Here is a 25,747-nt window from a genome sequence, read left to right as displayed (position 1 = left end):
CTGCCAGGTGCAGTTCATCATGTCTTACCAGTCATAAAGAGTCTGATCATAGGACTGAGGGGCCTGATTGGGTCACAACAGTGTTACATAGGTGTGTTTTGACACAACCAGAAAGGAGATTCTTCCTCAGCAGTAGCAGTTCTGGCATGAATGGCCCCCTGGGCGAACCCCTCGTACCTGCCCTCCGCTGTGCCACACACACAGCAAAACCCAAACACTCCATTGAAAAAATCCAGTCAACAAAAACAGTAACTTTGGTATTTAATTTCTCACCACAATAAAAATTCATTCCATGTTCAACCATCCCTTATATTGCGGTTTTTGCTGCTCCAATCTAAGGTCTTCCTGATGCCAAAAAGCATTAGAAACGCTTTTTGGCATGCCTTTTGAAATTATAAACACCCTTAAACTTCCTCAAAAACACAAAAATAACAATTTTATCAGAAGATGTAATCTGGATGCCAACATCAGCAACATTAATCAGCCATGGTGTACTGCCAAATTCTCCCAGTCTCCATTGAATGAACATCCAAATGAGCAATGGAGAAATGTTTGGAGAACAGCTGACAGATGTCACGGTGACCTTTTTCTTATAAAATGCTCAGGCCGCTCCCACTGGCTGTGCAACCAATGGCCATAAGCCATATTGCACGTCAAAAACTGCTAATGTCCTCCAGTTATAGCCTCTCACTCCAGAAAAAAACTGAAGTGTGGACTACAAGATGCCAGGGAGCTTGACTGGTGATTCCTTTAAATACAAACAATAAAAAAGAAACATTTTGAAGCAAACGAAAGTACAGTTAAAATTAAATAAATATGGTCTGGGAATCATTTAACTACTCTAAGATATGTACATACATTGTATATTTAAGGAGATGTATGATGGATGCAGAACCGTTCGATTCTGTAAATGCGCCTCAGCCACACTTATAATTTCCCACGTTACATGAACGCGTCATCTCCAGCATGACGGAAGGGGGGAACCCCGGCCGTGTGACGTAGCTGAGCAGCCTGAGTGGTGAATCCCCGTCGAGCCCCTGATGAAAGCATTAAAGCAGCACCACAACCGCATTTCCATATTTTCCGCAATAAAATTTCCTAAATTTGACGCAGCGGAGAAGGAGACGCTTCACTTTTATGCAGGTGCTTTTTTTTCCTCTTTCGTTTTATTGATGTGTGAATCATGAAAAGATATAAGAGCGTGCATGGCACAGAGCGGAGCAGGACAGTACAATAGAGGGAGCAGACTGGGGAGGTGGCTGTGCGTAAACTGTATTTTTCCGGCTAAGAAAGAAGTCAGATGACGCTGTGGAACACGTCAAGCATCTTTCTCCACCTCCTGCTGCAGGTGTAGGAGGAATATGTGGTGTTGTTTCTGCCTTATCTGATGGACTGCCAGCTGCACCTTCAGCCTGAAAGCAGCGCTCATCCCCGGGCCTTCAGTCCTACCTGAGACAGCTTCTTCCAGAGGAGAAAAATAGTCGAATAGTCTGTTTCATATAATTCCGTATAAAAAATAAATAATTTCAAAGCTCTTTAATGACACAGCACCCTGTTTTGGAATAGTTTAGGTGAATTTTTGTGATCATTTTGCGGCTGAGATGAATATAATGAGTAAGCGCGCATGTGGCAACCTGTCAATCACCAGAGGTCTTGCGGGCTCCAGTCTTGATGAGCAAAGGGTTAAAAAGAGGCGCAGCTAGACGCCAGGGGAGCTGAAGTCATCCGGCAGCGCGCACAGCGAGGAGGAGGAGGAAGGGAGATCCACAACACCTTCTAAAACACACACATCCAGGACGATTTAAGCTGTCGACCTGCGCGCAGCTGTTTTCTTTTAATGATCCCTCTGCTCTTTTTCCTCTGCAGCCAAACACCAGGAGCTTCAGAGAGCCAAACAAATAGAAGAGGAGGTGGAGTGAGTGAGAAATAATAGAAACGCGCAACACAGCGCCACCAACTCCAACGACGCTCATCTGAGAACTCACCCAGTCCGCCTCCAAGGAGCGGGCTGAGGCGCAGGATGAGAGCTCCGCTGCGCTCCTCCGGGTGTGACAACATCGGCGGACTGAAACAAACAGCAGCTCCGCTCCCAGCGTGGACTTTGGAGGCTGGAAGCGGCTCTTATTCCCCGTGCGTAGAGCTCGACACCTTTCCAGAACTCTAATCTTTCTCCAGATCCACCTCAGGAGTCAGTGCCCACCTGAACATCCAGGAAACTTTGCCCCCTGACAAGCACCCGGCGTGGAGGGGAGTCCATGCGGGGAGCGCAGTGAGCATCGTGCGCTCAGCGACGATTGAAGACCCAACCTCGGTGTGATCTTATTAAAAGTCCAGAAAAGTATTTTAAAGTCCAGGGGCCACCGCTGCGAAGATGCCGGTCCGGAGGGGCCATGTGGCCCCGCAGAACACCTTCCTGGATACTATCATCAGGAAATTTGACAGCCAAAGTAAGAACTGAGTCTTCCTTTTTATTTTTTCCTAGTGAAAACACAGAGCCAATAATTCATTTGGCTTGAAGACGTTTTTGAACGCTAATTTGTTGTTTAAAAATGGCGTTCAAATGATGAAAGCTTTTAGCTGACATTAGCTGACTCATAATTCCGCTGCAGCTTGCTATCAATGACAATAAATTCATTCATTCGCCATTTAGTTTCTAGAAGTCAACACTACTGTAGGCTGATGCATAATGCTTGTGATAATGAGACACTGGTCGGAAATCAGTGATACATTTATTAGGAATAACCTATGTAAATAATCATAAAAAAAACACAATAAAAATCGTTCTTTCATTTAGGGCTAATAGTTTGTCTCCAAACAGTTTCTCAAAACCCTTTCAAATGATTAAAAATAAATAATTAATAAATAGGATTCGATAAATTGATAAATTAATAAATCAACACCAATTCACAGATAAAAGCTAAAACATTCTGGTTTTGTAAAACATGCCAAAAATTAATAAAAGCTGATTGGTAAATGCCAGCTGAGTTGGGACAGAATGCATCAGTCTTCAGCACAGTATCAAAACGTTACTTTATAAAACATGGTTTTCACAATTAATTGGTAGATCTTATCTCTGCCTCAGTTCCCCATAACACAGATCTAATTAGTTAAAGGGTATCACAGTTCAATGAGTTTGCAGTGTTGATCAGGTCCCACCTTTCTGCTTTTGCTCTTTACAGACCAGTGGTGCTGATAGAGCCTTGACATGAGCTGCTTCCGCACAGATAACTTTATATTGGCTTAAGATGTGTGATTAAAATTTTAAGCTATAAGTGAATTAATCTTGTTAGAATTTAATCATTGTTATTCAACATTGCATTTACCAGTTAACAAGCTGGATTGAAATTTAAGTACGTTTTAATGGTTAACATTTAATTACTCCAAAATTCATTTTCAGTGTGTAGTTTTGGCTCTAAACCCTTGTGACAAACAAATAAATAAGATGAGATGAGATAGAATAAGAATAAAAAAGCATAACTAAAGTTAACTAAAGCAGTTAGTTCAAATGACACAATGACAATGAAATCAAGTTTTGGGAAATATTGGGTTATCAAAATGAATGGTGGTTGCCCCTTAATTTTTGCCCCTAATAATTAATAAACACTATTCTTCTTGATCAGGTTCCATTATTCTTATGTTGCAGATCAGCTTGACTGGATTGAGCCTTTGTTCAAGATGCTTGTGAACGGTCCTTTATCAGGGCCAAACGATTATGCAACAAACACCTTGAATGGATTTTAACAATGAGAGTTGGTTGCACAAGTTTACATTTTTTGTGATTTTCTCGAGTTAGAAATACCAGTGGCACTGGTATTTCTAAATTGTTCCTGATATTTTTTACGCTGAGGGTCACCGTTTATGTCAGATGGGTGAAACTTGGAAAAAGTTTGGTGTTCCATCAGGACAATGGTCCCAAACATCCAAATTGGTGAATGCATAAAGCAGGCTAACATTTAACTTTTGAAATGGCCCTGACCTCAATCCTCAAATTTAAGGACTATGCTTAGCAGACCACTCAGAACCAGGAAACCAACCAATTTAAATTATCTCTACCATTTCTGATTAGACCTTTTAGATGGCCACAAAAAATTTACTTTCTTTGCAATTTTCTGAAGGAACATTATTTTGGAGTGTGGATATTTGAGCCTGTATGTGTCATCTTTACTCTGTGTGGATTCGAGAAAATTCACAATAAATTCAACCTTGTGTACCAAGGTCTTGTTTTTAAATGCCATTTAGGTAATTTAGAAGCCCTAAATGAATATGACATCTATTCATTGATGATTGGATGTAAATGTCTCAGCAGTGCTGTATATGTCTGAAGAAAGATACATTACATTGGTGATTCCATGCATATGCATTTGTTTGATATAGGACATTTTAAAGAGATATTTGAATATAATATTTAGATTAATTATTTTCTTTTGTCTCAGTATCATGTTTTATTCATTTAACTCAATGGACAAAAGCTAAATTAGCATCACACAAGATTGGTGTGAGGTTAATTTTCTTGCTGTGGTTGTTAGTCTAAACCAGTTTTCAGACAGTATTCAGGTGATAATGTTTAGGTAACAATGCATAGTATTTTGTATCAGTTTTGACTCGATGCCATTGCTGTATGTCATGTCACTCTCTAAACTGATGAGAACCAATCTGCAAAACATTAAAATGTTTTGGGGCAGAGATCCAATTATGTCTACCTCATTAACTGTATGAGATGCTTTTATGTAACACACTTTTTTTACATGCTTTGTTTTCTTTGCCCTCACATAAAGATCTATAACTCATTAGCCAGGCTCCATTTGGAGGCAATGAAAAAACTATTTTTCTGAGCTGCTTATTTTGCAGAAAGTCCCATGAGGCATGGAATTAGAGGGTGTCTCCATTTCAGTGTGCACAGGTGTCACCCCTCACGTTCCTGCGGCATCAATGCAAATTATTCATGTTGTTTCCATCTCTGGACGTGTGAGCAGACTTTAAACGTGCCTGAGTGGACCCCAAAGGCACGTTTCCTCCATTAACTCAGCTCAAGAAGAAGATGAGGGGTCAATGAGAACTGCAGTGTGAGGGGGAGAAAGTGAAGGGCTTGCATCAATAAAAGTACATCTTGCCACAAAACACAAGTTTTGTGGCAAGATTTTATCATGGATTCCCAGTGTTAGGCTCCTCTGAAGAAATAAAGCTGTATGTGTGATCTCCAGGAGGAGCCTCTTTGTCATTGTAGTTGTTCTCTAATAGCCACAAACTCAGTGGTTGATCAGTTTAGATTCAGGAGCAGTAGATGATGTCTTCATGCAGTAATCAGAGACTCAGCAGCCAGAGAGTTTTCAACAAGACAATACAAGGGACACCAGTGCAGGCATTCCACCTTTTTTCTGACAGGTGCTGCACAAGGGCAGTCAAGTTGAATAATTCACATTAATCCTGCTGTGGTAATATTTCTTTCATGATGAGCGTGGATAACTCTGTAAAGGTGAACATTTTCTGTTGCTCACTGGAACACTGCAGAGGCAATGAACTGTGATCAGGTTTTCAGCATGCTGGCATGTTATTCTGCCTGTGGCTGGAAGCTTTCTCTGTAATAGCTTGTTGTTTATGGGAGAACAACATTGAATATATTCTGTTTCCAGATAAAAAATATTTGGGAGCCAGATTATGGCAGTGATCAGCATTCCCAGGTACTCACTGTTGCCTGCCAAACAACATAGCACTCAACCTCAATGTCTTCCCCACAGGGGTGGGTCATTGTGGAGAGGGTTTTCTATAGCTTTTTCAGGCTGAGCCCTTTGACGGCCAAGGAGCCAAGGCTCAACCACCAGAGATGTGAGTACCCACATCGGGGTACTCACATTTCTTTACAGTGTCAAGGTAGAGAAAGCAGAAAAAGATGGACTGTTCCTTTCAGCAGCCAATGTCTGCTTCAAGCAGAGAGGTTCAAGTATCTAGGTGATTTGTTCATGAGTGATGGCAGAATGGAGAGACACATAAATTGGCTTCATCAGCAGTAATCCGGGTCTTAGGTCTATCATGGTGAACAAAGAACTGAGCCAAAAAAATCAAACCTCTTAATATACCTGTTTATTTATGTTCCAACTCTCACCTATAGTCAAGAGATATTGATCATGAGTGGAAGAACAAAACAGCTTCCTCCATAGGAAGGCTAGGCTGGTCCTTAGAGGTAGGGAAATAAGCTGTGTCACAAAAGGGAGACCCAGAGTAGAAGCATTAGTTCTCTGCATCAGTTGAGGTGGTTCAGGCATCAGATCAGGTTGTATCCTCGGTGCCTGCATTCTGAGCTTATCCAGGCACTTTGCATTGGGAATAATGCCTGCGGCCGACCCAGTTTGCTGGAGGGACGATGTATCCTTTCTGGCCTGGGAAGACCCTGGGATCCCCCAGAATGAGCTGGAGAGTTTTGTGTGGGTTTCCCCTCCTGGACCTGTTACTTTGGATCATCGTCCATTTTGTGAACCAAATGAAATACTACACAGCTCAACAGGTGTCGCAGCTCTGACCCCACAACCAGAAGCGAGGAAACCAATGTTACTGTGTGAACCGTCGTTGGTCACACAAAAGAAGCAATCCCTGGAGAAACAGGAGCTCGCAGATGGGTTTCTTAATTTTCCACACTGGCCATCACCGGAAGAGCTTGACAAAACTGGAAATCTGTCTGATATAAGAAGATCAGAAGAATCATATCCCAACCGAGGACCGTCAACTGTCAAGGTGAAAACCCAGAGAGGTTCTTCCAAGCAGACGAATTTCCTCCTTGTTTGTTTCAGTCGACTGCCATGGTTCATCCTATTTTTTCCCATTTGGACCACGGAAGAGAAGTTGACCATTTTGAGCTGTTCACGCACACGACTACTCCAGTCACATTTTAGTTTTATTCCCATTTTTGTCCATAAAATGCTGGTTTGATTATCATCTACCCTCAGTAAACATCCTGAGTTTTTTTATTAATTAACCCCCATCGTAGAATAGTTCATGCTTAATTAGGTGAAAAGTTTTTGAACATGAATAGTTGGTTGTAAGAGAGGTTATTGGTTTAATAAATGTTCACATAGATAAAGAGACAGCATTTGTGTTTATTTTGTGTAAGAGTGATAATCTTTCAAAATAAGGGTAAGGTTTTAATTATGATTTTTTTTAGTAATTATTTTGGTAATTATTAATAATTAATTATCATAAATCCTTACACAGCACAAACTCTGATAAGCATAAGACAATGGATCGATGGTTGTATGTATAGATTAAAGAAGTTAGCAAAATATTCTACAATATGTGCAAAGGTTTTAAACCAACTGACCTTTTCATTCTACTGTCATACATCATACATCATAATGTTTCTTTGGACTTTGCCTCTCCTACTTATTTGGTTCAAAAACTATTGACATCAGATTGTCAGTGTTAGTCATGTATTTACAAAACTGGAGAATGCAGCCACGACCTGATACAGGACCAAAGTGCTGAAGATACTTTAGTGGATCATCTACTGTACTACATAACTGTTAATAATTTCAGTGCGTTTTCAGGTGTAACTGTATTTCAGTTTCCTTTCAGTGGATGGTGTTGTAATTATTATGATTATATTATTTAATATTTCATTAAATAATATTTCCGTCTGTTAAGTGTTGTCTCTCTGTCCAATAAGGACAGAGACAATCACATGCTGTGCCTCGTCTGTCCGGTTCTTGCCTGAAACCCTTGTAAAAAGAGAATGATTAGAAGTTGGAATAGGTTTTTTGTCAGGGATTCAGCTCTGACTCCTCTTCTTCCTGGACTGAGCTGGAAGTAGGTTAATGCGATTTATTTCCAGAAAAGTTCATACCGGCCCTTGATTGAGTCCGTGGTCATCCATGTTGTAACCCATGGATGGGGTCCCAACAACGGCTGATTAGGTTGCGTTGTTAACTTGCAGCAATCCCTCATTCAGAACATGGATGTAGTGAGATTGGAAAGGAAATCTGCATAATTTATCGATACAGAACATAAAGTTGTTAGCAGCAATAGCTGGTGATCCCTCCTATAAGGTGTCAAGTAAAACAGAAACACGATGTCAGATGTTACTTCTTTAAAGAGAAGGAAACAGAGAGCACATAAAGTTAAGCAGATTAAACAGCAGATAATGCATACATTTAGAGTAGTAGGAGAAAGTAGTCAGGAAAGGTGGTCATCATGTCCTCCAACGGCCAAAGCCTACACCAGCATACAGGTCCTTCTCAAAATATTAGCATATTGTGATAAAGTTCATTATTTTCCATAATGTCATGATGAAAATTTAACATTCATATATTTTAGATTCATTGCACACTAACTGAAATATTTCAGGTGTTTTATTGTCTTAATACGGATGATTTTGGCATACAACTCATGAAAACCCCAAATTCCTATCTCACAAAATTAACATATCATTAAAAGGGTCTCTAAACGAGCTATGAACCTAATCATCTGAATCAACGAGTTAACTCTAAACACCTACAAAAGATTCCTGAGGCCTTTAAAACTCCCAGCCTGGTTCATCACTCAAAACCCCAATCATGGGTAAGACTGCCAACCTGACTGCTGTCCAGAAGGCCACTATTGACACCCTCAAGCAAGAGGGTAAGACACAGAAATAAATTTCTGAACGAATAGGCTGTTCCCAGAGTGCTGTATCAAGGCACCTCAGTGGGAAGTCTGTGGGAAGGAAAAAGTGTGGCAGAAAACGCTGCACAACGAGAAGAGGTGACCGGATCCTGAGGAAGATTGTGGAGAAGGGCCGATTCCAGACCTTGGGGGACTTACGGAAGCAGTGGACTGAGTCTGGAGTAGAAACATCCAGAGCCACCGTGCACAGGCGTGTGCAGGAAATGGGCTACAGGTGCCGCATACCCCAGGTCAAGCCACTTTTGAACCAGAGACAGCGGCAGAAGCACCTGACCTGGGCTACAGAGAAGCAGCACTGGACTGTTGCTCAGTGGTCCAAAGTACTTTTTTCGGATGAAAGCAAATTCTGCATGTCATTCGGAAATCAAGGTGCCAGAGTCTGGAGGAAGACTGGGGAGAAGGAAATGCCAAAATGCCAGATGTCCAGTGTCAAGTACCCACAGTCAGTGATGGTCTGGGGTGCCGTGTCAGCTGCTGGTGTTGGTCCACTGTGTTTTATCAAGGGCAGGGTCAATGCAGCTAGCTATCAGGAGATTTTGGAGCACTTCATGCTTCCATCTGCTGAAAAGCTTTATGGAGATAAAGATTTCATTTTTCAGCACGACCTGGCACCTGCTCACAGTGCAAAAACCACTGGTAAATGGTTTACTGACCATGGTATCACTGTGCTCAATTGGCCTGCCAACTCTCCTGACCTGATCCCCATAGAGAATCTGTGGGATATTGTGAAGAGAACGTTGAGAGACTCAAGACCCAACACTCTGGATGAGCTAAAGGCCGCTATCGAAGCATCCTGGGCCTCCATAAGACCTCAGCAGTGCCACAGGCTGATTGCCTCCATGCCACGCCGCATTGAAGCAGTCATTTCTGCCAAAGGATTCCCGACCAAGTATTGAGTGCATAACTGTACATGATTATTTGAAGGTTGACGTTTTTTGTATTAAAAACACTTTTCTTTTATTGGTCGGATGAAATATGCTAATTTTGTGAGATAGGAATTTGGGGTTTTCATGAGCTGTATGCCAAAATCATCTGTATTAAGACAATAAAAGACCTGAAATATTTCAGTTAGTGTGCAATGAATCTAAAATATATGAATGTTAAATTTTCATTATGACATTATGGAAAATAATGAACTTTATCACAATATGCTAATATTTTGAGAAGGACCTGTAGAGATAGTGCAGGATAACCACTAAGCCACTCTAACTATGAGCTTTATCAAATAGAATTTTTTTTTGCCTAGTTTTGAAAATAGACAGGTTAACTGCCTCACTGACAAAAACTAGGTGCTGGTTCCACAGGAAAGGAGCCTGAAAATTGAAAGATCTGCCTCCCGTTGCTGAATTAGACAATCTTTTACTAGTAGAAAGCATTGTCTTTATTTAGCATATGTTTTTTTTTCTGTAATCAATTAACGATTATAAATTGTTTGAATAAACTACAGCTCTAACATTGATATACATTAATATAGTATAAAAAATAGTACGTCCAGAGGTGTAAAGGCATCAGCATTTAACAACTCTTGACTGTTTCATCACTCTGTGTGAAGACTGTGCTACTAAAATTCAGCCAGAATGTCCACATATTCTCTGATGTTTTAAAAATACTGTTCTCCCAATTGTGCATAATAGAGTGAAAGTTCTAAGGGTTTTTGGGATCCACAAATGTGGTTGTAAGATGACCTAAACAGACATTTATCTATGATTTCCCATTTGTGTGATTAAAGTCACAGTAAATTTAATCTTAATCTAAAATGACTACAAATAACTAAAATGTGACTAAAACTAAATTACATTTTAATCAAGAGATAATAAATAAAATGTGCTGTCAAAATTACGACTTAAAATATTTTCTAACGTTCTCATTGAAATTATACTCATCATTCAAATCAGAGTTTAATGTTACATTAACATGCTGAGAATTTGTTAATCATTTCTGACTTTGACAATAAACAATTGAAATGTCAACATTTTAATTAGTGTGCTCAAACTGAATACCTAATCATGTGTTTTAACAGGAGGCTAAGTTGCTGAACATGTTGTATTAGTCCTTTCATGAAGAGATAAATGGCCAACCTAAAGGTCCTTTCTCTCATTCACATAACAGTCGAAAGGTTCACCAAAGAGCAAAGAGCTATGTGAAAATGTTCAAGCAGCACAGCTTTTCCCAGGTTATTTTTAACAAAAAAAAAAAAATGAATTCAAGAAGTGGAGCTTCTTCAATTCATTTCAAGTGCTTTCAGACTGATTCCCATATCTGTGTGGGAGATCTGGTTATGGTGTGGGTAACAAGACTTTCCAACAAATGTATTTTTAATGGATTACACAGCATCCGCTGTCTGTCGCTGCACAGAGAAAAGGTCTCTGGTTTAAAGTTCATTCCCCACAGACATTTCTGTGTAGAATTTGCACTTAAGGGTAATTGATAAAATTGATTGGTAACTGGTTAGATTGATCTTTAGAGTGAGTGTTGTTATTGTGTTCTTGTGTTGGCTCTCTAATGAATTGACCAACCTGTCAGCATATTGCCTTCACTGAATGGATTCCAGCCCTGTTGAGACCCTCAGTGTGAAGAGTGCATAAGAAATGAGCAAGAGACTCCTAATCATCGGCATGTACAAAGACGCACAGCATTTCACCAACTTAAAACCGCACTGATAGAAGCAACATATACAACCCCTGTTTAAACGTATGTTACCTCTACTATTTGTGATTCAATCAGTTATTGTACTCTGTGGCATGAAAAGCCCTTCTGAGGAGAATTTGTGCTGTCAAAAAAGCTAGAGGAGCAGAAAAGTACTGGTTAAGATGTTTCTTTAGTTCATCTTCTCAAATGTCTTTCGTTAACTTAATATGAAGAAAAAGAGGAGAGTCAGAGGTTTTCATCCACTCATTTGCATGAATGAATCTCAGCTTTTATCAAAGTATTTAAACCATCATTTTTTCAGTGTGAAAAAACAGGAAACTACTAAGTTCAGTTTTCTTTGAGAACAAGAAATGTATTTTGGATTTTCTCTCACCTAAACAGGGTTCAAATTATAAATGCATGCTTAAAGCTATACACAGCTCACCTGTAATATTTAGTTAAATGTTTGTTCATCATCTGCTCTTCATATTTTGCAGCCAACAAGTTTTCCAGCACAATTCTATGTATTTGACCAGTTTTCTTCTCACAGATGGTAGCCCATTGTTTAAATTGGTTGGTTACGTACAACAGGCATGTTGGCCCCCTCTAGCCAAGACCTACAGCATGCACTGGGGCGGTTTGCAGCAGAGTGTGAAACAGCTGGGATGAGGATCAGCCCCTCCAAGTCTGAGGCCATGGTTCTCGACCGGAAAAGGGTGGCTTGTCCTCTTCAGGTTGGAGGGGAGTTCTTGCCTCAAGTGGAGGAGTTTAAGTATCTCTGGGTCTTGTTCTCGTGTGAGGGGAGATTGGAGCGGGAGATCGACAAATGGATCGGTGCTGCTGCCGCAGTAATGGGGGCGCTGTGCTGGTCCGTTGTGGTGAAGAGAGACCTAAGCCAAAAAGCGAAGCTCTTGATTTACCGGTCTACGTTCCTACCCTCACTTATGGCCATAAACTTTGGGTCATGACCAAAAGAACGAGATCCTGGATACAAGCGACTGAAATGAGCTTCCTCCGTAGGGTGGTCGGGCACTCCCTTAGAGATAGGGTGAGGAGCTCGGCCATCCAGGAGGTGCTCGGAGTAGAGCCACTGCTCCTCCACATCGAGAGGAGCCAGTTGAGGTGGCTCAGGCATCTATACCGGATGCCATCTGGACGCCTTCCTCGGGAGGTGTTCCAGCCACTTTCCACCGGGCCGAGGCCCAAGGGATGGCCCAGGACATGTTGGAGGGACTATGTCTCTCGGTTGGCCTGGGATCGCCTTGGGCTTCCCTCGGAGGAGCTGGATGAGGTGTCTGGGGAGAGGGACGTCTGGGTGTCTCTGCTGAGTCGGCCCCCGCAACCCGGTCCTGGATAAAGCGGAAGATGACGAGTACAAGTACCTACGACAGATTCAGCCTTAAAACACAGTCCATACATCCATACATTTCAGCAGGGTTGAATGGCCAGTCGGACCACCCAGCTGTGTATTAGGTTTTAAACATTTACAGTTTTGGTAAAACTGAATAATTTGGAGCTAGGCCTTCTGCTTCATTTTTCGATCCCTCTCGTGCAATGCCCAGTATCACTGTCACTGAAACAGTCCCACATCATGAAACCACCACCATGTTTGTTAGCTTGCACAGGGTTCTTAAAGGGTTTGATAATCCAGACTTCTTCAAGCAAACTTTTTGTTAGTGTGGCCAAGCGGTCAATCTTTGTCTCATCTGACCATAAAACTTGGCTTGCAATGTAGCATTTGGCTTTGTCCATGGGGAAGGCTACACATTTCAGTCATGCTTGAGGGCATTGATTTTTAAGCAGGTGTCTTTCTAATTTATGGCTGACTTGAATCTTAGTTATCCCTGGGTTGTCCCTGAACAATATGACTCATTTCATTTCATCTTAGGTTTTAGGTGTTTGAAACTTAAGATGCCAAGAAGAATGATGGCACAGTCATCTAGATGAAGAGCGACTTGCTCAGAGACATCCACCCAAATATAAGATGGGATGCATGTATATTAAACTGTATCATAAAATACAACGCCATTTATTATTTTGAAGTATATCTCACAAAACCAGAATTTTCATCTCCTAACATTAATAAATTATCTGTTTTTTTTTCCCTTTTGCTACACCTAACTGAAGACTGCAGTTTCATTTTTTGTATTAGGAGTTGCATACATTATATCTTGTGCACTGCTTATTAGTTCTTAGAGATTTATTTATGAGGTAAAGGTATTTACTGGATTATTAGACAAAATATTAGACAAAATTAGCATCAATTATTTTTCCTTAGAGGTGAATGAGATATTCCTGCTGTGATAGTCATTTGTATGTTTATTATTTTTCCTTTTAACTGTTCAGTGTGTGTTTTAGCAATGTATGTTTAGTGTTTGAATGTCTTTTATACTTATCCTGCTTCTTTTTGTGTGATGGGCACAGTGCCGGTCCTCAGGCCCAACACTTCCCAAACAATCCTGATCAGATTAAATGATCTGTGCTCCTGCTCCCCTGTGACCACTCTAACATTGAATCAGAGGGTATTGGCTCTGTCTAGTTCCCCAGTGCTGCTGTATTCTGAGGCTGCACTCATTAGCCAAAGGGTGTTGCATGTGTTTGAATGTGTGCTCATTTGTAAGCAGGCCTGACACAGAATGCCTAATGCATGTAGATTGTATGTTTACGTTTACTTCTTGATTTTTTTGTTTATTCTGGATTCTGCACAAAAAAACACTGACTGTAACTGGATATCACTCTTTGAAAGCCGAAGCTAATGAGAGAAGAATAGGAAAACACATGTTGAGGTATAGCCTTCCATGTTTCCACCTTAGCATTGTGTATGTTCTTCTATAGACCGACTCAAGAGCATCTCTGTTTACTGTCCACCAATGCTCTGTGCAGGTATCCGTCTCTGCTCACTGTACAGTGATCCCTATATTTGAAACATATGCCACTCTATACAGATTAGATTGTCTCTGTGCCTCCTTTAACAACTCACCTGAACTCAGCAAGAAGATGCAGGGATCTTTTGGGGTCGTGTCTTATTGCATGTTCACTGCTCCTCAGAAAAAGCCTTTGCCCAATTACAAGCCTTGAAGTCACCATCCTCGAGGGAGGATGTTACCATTCTGCAGCTCAAGTGCAAATACTTTATCACCATAGCAACTGCCCCGCTGCTTCTCCACCGACGCACCCGCCCACCGTCCCCACAAATACACATACATACACATATGCAGAGGAAACATCAGGAAAAGGTAGAGGTGTAATGTTTCTCAACTAGCTCCAGGTGATTTTACTTTCTCCATACTTTATTATTTTTTTCTTTTTTACCGTATCCTGTCCGGCAGAGTAGCGCTCAGAATTGATGTCTGAGTGCCAAGAAATTGCCCAACAGATTTACTTTCACAAGCGGAGCATCACAGCTAATGCTTTAAAGCTCTGCTTGATATTTATAAAAGAAACTTTATTATAAACTTCTTTGGGAATATTACAATTGTTACGGACACGGAGACTGAAATGAAAAGGAAAACATAAGCTTGAAAAAGAAAAAGGGGGCAAAAGGGAAAAAGGGGAGAAAAGAAGGAAAGAGTGGAGGAGAGAAAGAAGGATGAAGAGAATAAAAGATTACACCCTGCTTGCTTATACACCTGCAGCTGTTTTTTTTTTTTTAACAAAATAGCATACGGTATTTATGAATGTAAAATGTACTTAGTGAGAGGTGCAGCCCAATATAGAACATCTGTGTATCTGTCAACACCTGAAGCTTAACACCTGTGAGTATGAGTGTGGATGCGCTTTTGTATACAAGGTTTCTCCACAAAAATATGCAACAGGGAGTTTGAGGACCCACAGACCTGCCCCATGGTCCCCATGCGGACACTGAGGAGATCCGAGCCACAGACATCCAAAGGCCCCCCAAAGCACAGGAACCCCAGGAGAACCACCACCGGGACTACCGCAACCCCCCCCAGAGAAGAGCAGTGGAGAGTCCCAGGGGAGCCACCCAGCAGCGACAATGCAGAAGCCCCAGGGAGCTGCAGCGACGAGCCCACAGGCCCCGCCGGCAGCCATCCACGCCCGAGCAGATCCAGCCATGGACCCAGAGACCCAAGACCCTGGGACACACCATTCCCCAAGCAGAGGCCCGACAGAACCCAGGGGGCCAGGCCCCGGCAAGCAGCCACCGGGAGTGAGCCAGCACACACCAAAGCACCCAGCCCCGGACACCAAGAACCCCATTGATGTTCTCAGTGGTGAAATAAAAATCTTACTTTGCTTCTGGAACCGCTGCCCAGTGCCTGCAAATGTTACACACATTCACACCAACATACAGTTTGTATGCATGGATGTGGTTCTGATGAGACATTTGAGGATTTCACGTCTAGGTTTTTTAAATTGGATCCATCTTACTTTGGGGTGAAACAGACCAAATGGAGCCATCATTACCCATGACCCATTTCCCAACCAAGCTATTCCATAACACGACCATTCCACAAGTCAAATCTTCTAAAAACAATCATTGGCAGAAAGGCCTTAGAAGTAGTATTACACTACTATGTAGTGAATACTGGTAAGAGGGGCCTTACCGGCGGTTAGTTTTATTTCTCTACTCCATCTGTTTCATCCGGAGGGTGTAAACACAGTAATATAGCCACACTGCTGCTGGAGTCAGGAGTGAGTCAATGCCTCAAGATTGCACTTTGCTGGTGTGAAATCAGTTTCTCTCACCGCCTTGTCTTCTTCCCTTCGCTCTTGTTCATATACTCACACCCACACATGTTATGGAAGGGCCACGCAGGAGAACACACGTACAGTATGCAAGCACACTCATGTACTTGTAAACTCGTGGAGCTTGTAAACACTGCCTTTCTCTCTCTTGCTGCTCTTTGTCTCATCTGACAACCTGCTTTCTGTCTGCCTCACTTATCCCACTTCTTCATGCTTCCAGTGCCCAGCAGATGCCCACTGAGCCGCCATGCCAGACTGCCTTCTGAGCCTTAGTTGGCATACATGTGGCAGGGTAACACAGTGCCGGCAGTCTGTGTTCATGTATAAGATAGAGCTGGTAACATGCTTCTGTAACCAGGAAAGAAAATTATGTCCTTATCTAAAAATCGATGTCAATCAGCAAATTTTAATATTTCTGCCTTTATCCCATTTAATTACAGTTAGAATATAGAAATACCTCAGGATTCAACTTTGATTTTCAAAGAAGTTTAAAAAACACCTTAGTTTAACTTTGTGTTGTAATTTGGGGGCGGTAGAAAGAGAATAAGCACCCAGGAACAATGAAGCACCCTAGAGACTCATTTACGGTTAAGGTCTTAAACCTCAGTAAGCTTGTTAGAGACATATCTTGTGAGCATCAGAATGGGGAAGAAAGGTGATTTAAGTGACTTTGAACGTGGCATGGTTGTTGGTGCCAGACAGTCTGGTCTGAGTATTTCAGAAACTGCTGATCTACTGGGATTTTCACGCACTACCATCTCTAGCGTTTACAGAGAACATTTCCAGTGAGCAGCAGTGGGCGCAAATGCCTTGTTGATGCCAGAGGTCAGAGGAGAATGGCCAGACTGGTTCGAGCTGATAGAAAGGCAACAGTAACTCAAATAACCACTCGTTACAACCAAGGCATGCAGAAGAGCATCTCTGAATGCACAACACGTTGAACTTTGAGGCGGATGGGCTACAGCAGCAGAAGACCATACCGGGTGCCACTCCTGTCAGCTAAGAACAGGAAACTGAGGCTACAATTCACACAGGCTCACAAAAAGTGGACAATAGAAGATTGTAAAAATGTTGGTCTGATGAGTTTCGATTTCTGGTGCGACATTTGGATGGTAGGGTCACAATCTGGCATCAACAACATGAAAGCATGGATCCATCCTGCCTTGTATCAATGGTTCAGGTTGGTGGTGGTGGTGTAATGGTGTGGAGGATATTTTCTTGGCACACTTTGGACCCCTTAGTACCAATTGAGCATCGTGTCAACGCCACAGCCTACCTGAGTATTGTTGCTGACCATGTCCATTCCTTTATGACCACAGTGTACCCATCTTCGGATGGTTACTTCCAGCACGATATTGCGCCATGTCATAAAGCACAAATCATATCAGACTGGTTTCTTGAACATGACAATGAGTTCACTGTACTCAAATGGTCTCCACAGTCACCAGATCTCAATCCAATAGAGCACCTTTGGGATGTGGTGGAACAGGAGTTTCGCATCATGGATGTGCAACCGACAAATCTGCAACATCTGTGTTGTGCTATCATGTCAATATGGACCAAACTCTCTGAGAAATGTTTTCATCACCTTGTTTAAAAATAAGGCAGTTCTGAAGGCAAAAGAGGGTCCAACCCGGTACTAGCAAGGTTTACGTAATAAAGTGGCCGGTGAGTATATTGTCACATTACAACCACAACCATAACTATATATTTTTGAATTTTATGTGAAAGACCAACACAAAGTGATATAGAATTGTGAAGTGGAACGGAAATAATAAATTATAATTTTTTTTTTTACAAATAAAAAACTGAAAAAGGCATTGTGCAAAAGTATTCAGCCTGCTGAATCAATACTTTGTGGAGCCACCTTGTGCTACAATTACAGCTGAAAGTCTTTTACGGTATATCTCTACCACCTTTACACATCTAGTGACTGAAATTGTTGCCCATTCTTCTTTGCAAAACAGTTCCACCTCAGTCAGATTAGATGGAGAGCGTGTGTGAACAGTAGTTCACCAAATATTCTCGATTGGGTTTAGGGCTGGACTTTGACTGGCCCATTCTAACACATGAATATGTTTTGTTTAAACCATTCCTTTGTAGCCCTGGCTTTATGTTTAGGGTCGTTGTCCTGCTGGAAGGTGAACCTACGCCCCAGTCTCAAGTCTTTCGCAGACTCCAACAGGTTTTCTTCCATGATTGCCCTGTACAGGTCCTTCTCAAAATATTAGCATATTGTGATAAAGTTCATTATTTTCCATAATGTAATGATGAAAATTTAACATTCATATATTTTAGATTCATTGCACACTAACTGAAATATTTCAGGTCTTTTATTGTCTTAATATGGATGATTTTGGCATACAGCTCATGAAAACCCAAAATTCCTATCTCACAAAATTAGCATATCATTAAAAGGGTCTCTAAACGAGCTATGAACCTAATCATCTGAATCAACGAGTTAACTCTAAACACCTGCAAAAGATTCCTGAGGCCTTTAAAACTCCCAGCCTGGTTCATCACTCAAAACCCCAATCATGGGTAAGACTGCCGACCTGACTGCTGTCCAGAAGGCCACTATTGACACCCTCAAGCAAGAGGGTAAGACACAGAAAGAAATTTCTGTACGAATAGACTGTTCCCAGAGTGCTGTATCAAGGCACCTCAGTGGGAAGTCTGTGGGAAGGAAAAAGTGTGGCAGAAAACGCTGCACAACGAGAAGAGGTGACCGGACCCTGAGGAAGATTGTGGAGAAGGGCCGATTCCAGACCTTGGAGGACCTGCGGAAGCAGTGGACTGAGTCTGGAGTAGAAACATCCAGAGCCACCGTGCACAGGCGTGTGCAGGAAATGGGCTACAGGTGCCGCATTCCCCAGGTCAAGCCACTTTTGAACCAGAAACAGCGGCAGAAGCGCCTGACCCGGGCTACAGAGAAGCAGCACTGGACTGTTGCTCAGTGGTCCAAAGTACTTTTTTCGGATGAAAGCAAATTCTGCATGTCATTCGGAAATCAAGGTGCCAGAGTCTGGAGGAAGACTGGGGAGAAGGAAATGCCAAAATGCCAGAAGTCCAGTGTCAAGTACCCACAGTCAGTGATGGTCTGGGGTGCCGTGTCAGCTGCTGGTGTTGGTCCACTGTGTTTTATCAAGGGCAGGGTCAATGCAGCTAGCTATCAGGAGATTTTGGAGCACTTCATGCTTCCATCTGCTGAAAAGCTTTATGGAGATAAAGATTTCATTTTTCAGCACGACCTGGCACCTGCTCACAGTGCCAAAACCACTGGTAAATGGTTTACTGACCATGGTATCACTGTGCTCAATTGGCCTGCCAACTCTCCTGACCTGAACCCCGTAGAGAATCTGTGGGATATTGTGAAGAGAACGTTGAGAGACTCAAGACCCAACACTCTGGATGAGCTAAAGGCCGCTATCGAAGCATCCTGGGCCTCCATAAGACCTCAGCAGTGCCACAGGCTGATTGCCTCCATGCCACGCCGCATTGAAGCAGTCATTTCTGCAAATGGATTCCCGACCAAGTATTGAGTGCATAACTGTACATGATTATTTGAAGGTTGACGTTTTTTGTATTAAACACACTTTTCTTTTATTGGTCGGATGAAATATGCTAATTTTGTGAGATAGGAATTTTGGGTTTTCATGAGCTGTATGCCAAAATCATCCATATTAAGACAATAAAGACCTGAAATATTTCAGTTAGTGTGCAATGAATCTAAAATATATGAATGTTAAATTTTCATCACGACATTATGGAAAATAATGAACGTTATCACAATATGCTAATATTTTGAGAAGGACCTGTATTTGGCTCCATCCATCTTCCCATTAGCTCTGACCACCTTCCCTGTCCCTGCTGAAGAAAAGCACCCCCAGAGCATGATGCTACCACCACCATATTTGACAGGGGGAATTGTGTGTTCAGGGTAGTGTGCAGTGTTAGTTCTCTGCCACAGATACTGTTTTGCATTTTTGCCAGAAAGTAAAATTTTGGTCTCGTCTGACCAAAGCACCTTCCACCACATGTTTGATGTGTCCCCAACATGGCCTCTGGTAAACTGCAAACGGGACTTCTTATGGTTTTCTTTTAACAATGGCTTTCTTCTTGGCACTCTTTCATAAAGACCACATTTGTGCAGTGCACGACTAACAGTTGTCCTGTGGACAGATTCCCCCACCTGAGCTGTGGATCTCTGCAGTTCATCCACAGTCACCATGGGTCTCTTGGCTACATCTCTGATCAGTGCTCTCATGGTTCGGCCTGTAAGTTTAGGTGGACAACCTTTTCTTGGTAGGTTTACAGTTCTGCCAAACTCTTTCCATTTCTGGATGATGGATTGAACAGTGCTCTGTGAGATGTTCAAAGCTTGGAAAATCTTTTTATAGCCTAAGCCTGCTTTATACTTCTCCACAACTTTATCCCTGACCTGTCTGGTGTGTTCCTTGGACTTCATGATGCTGTTTGCTCCCCAATATTCTCTGAACAAACCTCTGAGGCCGTCACAGAGCAGCTGTATTTGTATTGAGATTAGATTACAAACAGGTGGGCTCTATTTAGTCTTTAGCAATCATCAGGCAACTTCTGAAGACAATTGGTTGCACTCAGAGTAAATGGGGCTGAATACTTTTGCACACCCCACTTTTCAGTTTTTGATTTGTAAAACATTTTTTAAATCATTTATAATGTTCTTTCCCCTTCACAATTGTATACCACTTTGTGTTGGTCTTTAACATAAAATTCCAATAACATATATTTATGTTTGTGGTTGTAATGTGACAATATGTGGAAAAGTTCAAGGGGTGTGAATACGTTTAGAAGCCACTGTAAGCTCTCTGGTTTTCATTGTTTTTTGTTGATTCCTCCTGTTACTCTGCCATCCTCCATGTCTTGCTCATTGCGTGATTTCTCCTGTAGTTTCCTTGTGTTTAGTATTAAAAACCCTGCCAAAGCAAGTATCTGTGACAGAACACGTTTGCAATTTTGTGAAACCTTTACTCTTTACTAATGTAAAATCTTGCTTCAGTTTGTGCTTGTGAACTCAGTTTCGTCTCATTCTGTGAGCTGGGTCCATTGTTAGAATGAAGTTTTAAACTTATCACCTCGATGTCATGAATGCAACCTAAAATGAGCTAATCAGCCACTCAAGCATGAGAGCTGCATTCTTCTGGTTGGGAACCAGAAGAACGTCCTTATGTTCTCGTGATACTTTAGACTAAAAAACTTTAGATTACTCGTACTCATCGTCTTCCGCTTATCCGGGACCGGGTCGCGGGGGCAGCAGACTCAGCAGAGATGCCCAGACGTCCCTCTCTCCAGACACCTCCTCCAGCTCCTCCAGGGGGAGGCCGAGGCGTTCCCAGGCCAGCCGAGAGACATAGTCCCGGTATAGATGCCCGAGCCACCTCAACTGGCTCCTCTCGATGTAGAGGAGCAGCGGCTCTACTCCGAGCCCCTCCCGGATGGCCGAGCTCCTCACCCTATCTCTAAGGAAGTGCCCGGCAACCCTACGGAAGAAGCTCATTTCAGCCGCTTGTATCCGGGATCTTGTTCTTTCGGTCATGACCCAAAGTTCATGGCCATAGGTGAGGGTAGGAACGTAGACCGACCGGTAAATTGAGAGCTTTGCTTTTCGGCTCAGCTCTCTCTTCACCACAACGGACCGGCACAGCGCCCCCATTACTGTGGCAGCCGCACCGATCCGTCTGTCGATCTCCCGCTCCATTCTTCCCTCACTCGTGAACAAGACCCCGAGATACTTAAACGCCTCCACTTGAGGCAGGAACTCCCCTCCAACCTGAAGAGGACAAGCCACCCTTTTCCGGTCGAGTACCATGGCCTCGGACTTGGAGGAGCTGATCCTCATCCCAGCCGCTTCACACTCGGCTGCGAACCGCCACAGCGCATGCTGTAGGCCTTGGCTAGAGGGGGCCAGCAGGACCACATCATCCACAAAAAGAAGAGACGAAATCCACTGGTTCCCAAACCAGACCCCCCTTGGCTGCGTCTAGAAATCCTGTCCATAAAAGTTATGAACAGGACCGGTGACAAAGGGCAGCCCTGCCGGAGTCCAACATGCACCGACTTAGTGCCGGTAATGCGGACCAAACTCCTGCTCCGCTCATACAGGGACCGGATGGCCCCTAATAAAGGGCCCCCGATTCCATACTCCTGGAGCACCCCCCACAGGGCATCACGAGGGACACAGTTGAATGCCTTCTCCAGGTCCACAAAACAAATGTGAACCGGTTGGGCAAACTCCCATGAACCCTCGAGCACCCTGTAGAGGGTATAGAGCTGGTCCAGTGTTCCACGGCCGGGACAAAAACCACACTGCTCCTCCTGAAGCCGAGGTTCGACTATTGGTCGGACTCTCCTCTCCAATACCCTGACGTAGGCCTTACCAGGGAGGTAGTTGGAACACACCCTCCGGTCCCCCTTCTTATGAAGGGGGACCACCACCCCAGTCTGCCAGTCCAGAGGCACTGTCCCGACCGCCACGCAATGTTGAAGAGGCGTGTCAACCATGACAGCCCTACAACATCCAGAGACTTGAGGTACTCAGGACGGATCTCATCCACCCCCGAAGCCTTGCCACAGCGGAGCTTTTTAACCACCTCGGTGACTTCAGCCTGGGTGATGAAAGAGTCCAACCCCGAGTCCCCAGCCTCTGTTTCCACCACGGAATGCATGATGGCAGGATTGAGGAGATCCTCGAAGTACTCCTTCCACCGCCCGATAATGTCCTCAGTCGAGGTCAGCAGTCTCCCACCCCCACTATAAACAGTGTTGGCGAAGCACTGCTTCCCCCTTCTCCCAGGCCCGAGTTTTTGCCTCTGCCACAGCCCGGGCCGCAGCACGCGGTACCCGTCAGCCGCCTCAGGAGTCCCACAAGCCAACCACAGCCGATAGGACTCCTTCTTCAGCTTGACAGCATCCCTTACTGCCGGTGTCCACCACCAGGTTCTGGGATTGCCGCCGCGACAGGCACCGCAGACCTTACGGCCGCAGCTACGGTCAGCAGCATCGACAATAGATGCGGAGAACATGGTCCACTCGGACTCTATGTCTCCAACATCCCCCGGGATCTGGTCGAAGCTCTCCTGGAGGTGGGAGTTGAATACATCCCTGGCCGAGGGCTCCGCCAGGCGTTCCCAGGTCTGTCCGGCTTTCTCCTCCTCCAGCGGATCCAACTCACCACCAGGTGGTGATCAGTGGACAGCTCAGCTTCACCCGAGTGTCCAAAACATGCGGCCGAAGGTCTGATGATACGACAACAAAGTCGATCATCGACCTCCTGCCTTAGATTATATAAAAATAAATTATATATAAATATATCAATATGCTGTCTCAAGCAAACAAAATTATTGAGGTTCTTTATTTGTATATGCAAATAATTTATTGGAAGTTTAAACTGTCCATCTAACTCATCAAGCTGAACACTGGGTTCTGTTTTTTGACATTGCTTATGTGTCCTAAAAATGGTTAGTAATTTGTGTGAAATCTTAATATGAATTTATTGATGTTATACTGCTGAATGTGGTGCTAATTTTGAGAGAAATGTTAAGTCCTAATTAGAAGATTAAGATCTAAAGGACACAGCTACTTTTAGAATGGCCAAAGTAATGAATAATTCACTCCAGAGAGCTTTAGGAAGAGTCATCAGTCATCAAATTGCCATGCCAGGTTCTGGTCAAAACGTCAAGCCAGAAGCTGAACATTTCACAAAAGGAAATAATTCAATGGACTACCTTTACATTCTGGAGACAAAGAAACCTACAACATGTGTAAAAAAGGTCCAAGATAAAAAGAGGATACCTTGTTCTACAGGACACCAAAGTTTTATACAACTCTTATGTTTGGAAAGACCTTGTTGCCCCATCTGTGCTGAGAAAGCACAATCAAAAAATAAATGTGTGGATATTTTCCTCAGAAGATCAGAGGGTGGTAAACAGGTCAGGGTTATGACTAAAAAGCAAGAAGTCTTTGACAGAAAGAGGCCTTATGAGAACAGAAAGACTCTTAGAAGCTGATCTTATGAGAAGAAGCATTATTAAGAACCTACGATTCAAAGAGCCTCATGATTACTGTAGTGCCCTTTCATTCATTCTAGGATAAAGCTAAAACACAAGTAAATGTTATATTTTCATATATAACCATTCACCAGTTTAACTATTCACAACTACATGAATTTTTAGCAGGATGCTGAGATTTGCATAAAATTCTCTGTTTAGAAATTTGTTTTTATCTCATGGACTGTCGATTTCAGACTGTGAAATTTCTGAGACAGCTATCTTAGATCATTTTTCTCTTTCCTCATTCAATTTGTAGCCTTCTATCCAGCCAGGAGGCCACTGGCCGCAGGTGATCACCATGATTCTTACCCCTGCTACTGTTGGACAGTTTACTGATGCATTCGTGGACTCACAGTTTCATTCATAAATACGTCTGGATACATTATCATGTCCAGGGGTGAAGGTGAGCCGGTACAGTCCGGTACTGCGTACCACTAAAAGATTCTGCGCCGGTATGTAGTACCGGGAAGACGGAAGAACTGGTCTGCTATGAAGCCGTCATCCAGAACCAGTTACGGCTGCAAAAATTCACGAGCACACAAAGAACATCAGATCTGCTACCAATAGGCAGTCTAAAACACGACTTAATCTGTTTATAAATATAGCTTTTTTCCTCTCATTCCAAATAGTTTCTGAACTGTTCTGCTATGCTGGAGCCTCAATGCTCTTGCTTTGCTTCTCTCCCCTCGGAGCTCGAGGCTTTTGTGAACGGCCAGCCTTTAAAACGAGCACCGCTACGTTTAATGTCTGTCTGGTCGCTGCTAAATACCCCAGTTAAAAGCAAAGGGAGAGAAACTTGTTGTGTTTCATGTTATTTTCCTGAATTACAACAACACAGTACAGCTCGAAAACACCGCTTATGACCAGAGATTTCACATACACTACACGAGAGCGCATGCACGCTTACCTCCAAAACAGAGCGGTTGCCAAGGAGATCGGTGCGTTCGATTTAACGGACTGGGAGATTTTACACAGACAGAAAACCGCTGCTTGCATTAGGACAGGACGAACAAAAAATCACTTACCATCTACAGACTTAAATAAAAAATAAAACAAAATAAAACAACCGAAATGTCAAATTTTTTATTTAAAAGAAATCAAAACTTGACCACAATGCAGAGAACAATAACTTATTTGTTCAAAAGAAAAGATGGAAACTTAAGATGAAAAGTTATGCATCAGAAAATGGTTTATCATTGTTTGATGCATGGCAGTTCTTCAACAATTGAAATTATATATACAGTACAGACCAAACGTTTGGACACGCCTTCTCATTAAAAGAGTTTTCTTTATTGTCATGACTATGAATATTGTAGCTTCACACTGAAGGCATCAAAACTATGAATTAACACATGTGGAATTGTATACTGAACAAAAAAGTGTGAAACAACTGAAAATATGTCTTATATTCTAGGTTCTTCAAAGTAGCCACTTTTTGCTTTGATTACTGCTCCGCACACTCTTGGCATTCTGTTGATGAGCTTCAAGAGGTAGTCAACTGAAATGGTTTACACTTCACAGGTGTGCCCTGTCAGGTTTAATAAGTGGGATTTCTAGCCTTAAAAATGGGGTTGGGACCATCAGTTGTGTTGTGCAAGTGGTGGATACAGTACACAGCTGATAGTCCTACTGAATAGACTGTTAGAATTGGTATTATGGCAAGAAAAAAGCAG

At 42.7% G+C, this 25,747-nt stretch overlaps 1 protein-coding gene across 1 annotated transcript in view; it reads left to right on the top strand.

Annotated features, from left to right (window-relative positions):
- The first annotated feature begins 1,258 nt into the window (after nt 1–1,258).
- LOC124858485 (potassium voltage-gated channel subfamily H member 2) overlaps nt 1,259–25,747 on the top strand; it is a 113,110-nt gene continuing 88,621 nt past the window's right edge. Inside the window, exon 1 of the mRNA XM_047350560.1 lies at nt 1,259–2,447. Coding sequence (XP_047206516.1) covers nt 2,372–2,447 — 76 coding nt within the window. The 5' untranslated portion in view covers nt 1,259–2,371. The remainder of the gene's footprint in view (nt 2,448–25,747) is intronic.

Source organism: Girardinichthys multiradiatus, chromosome 21, assembly GCF_021462225.1.
Source record: "Girardinichthys multiradiatus isolate DD_20200921_A chromosome 21, DD_fGirMul_XY1, whole genome shotgun sequence".
In the NCBI taxonomy this organism is placed as follows: domain Eukaryota; kingdom Metazoa; phylum Chordata; class Actinopteri; order Cyprinodontiformes; family Goodeidae; genus Girardinichthys; species Girardinichthys multiradiatus.
The sequence above is the reverse complement of the archived record's forward strand: the minus strand, read 5'-3'. Positions and strand labels throughout refer to the sequence as shown.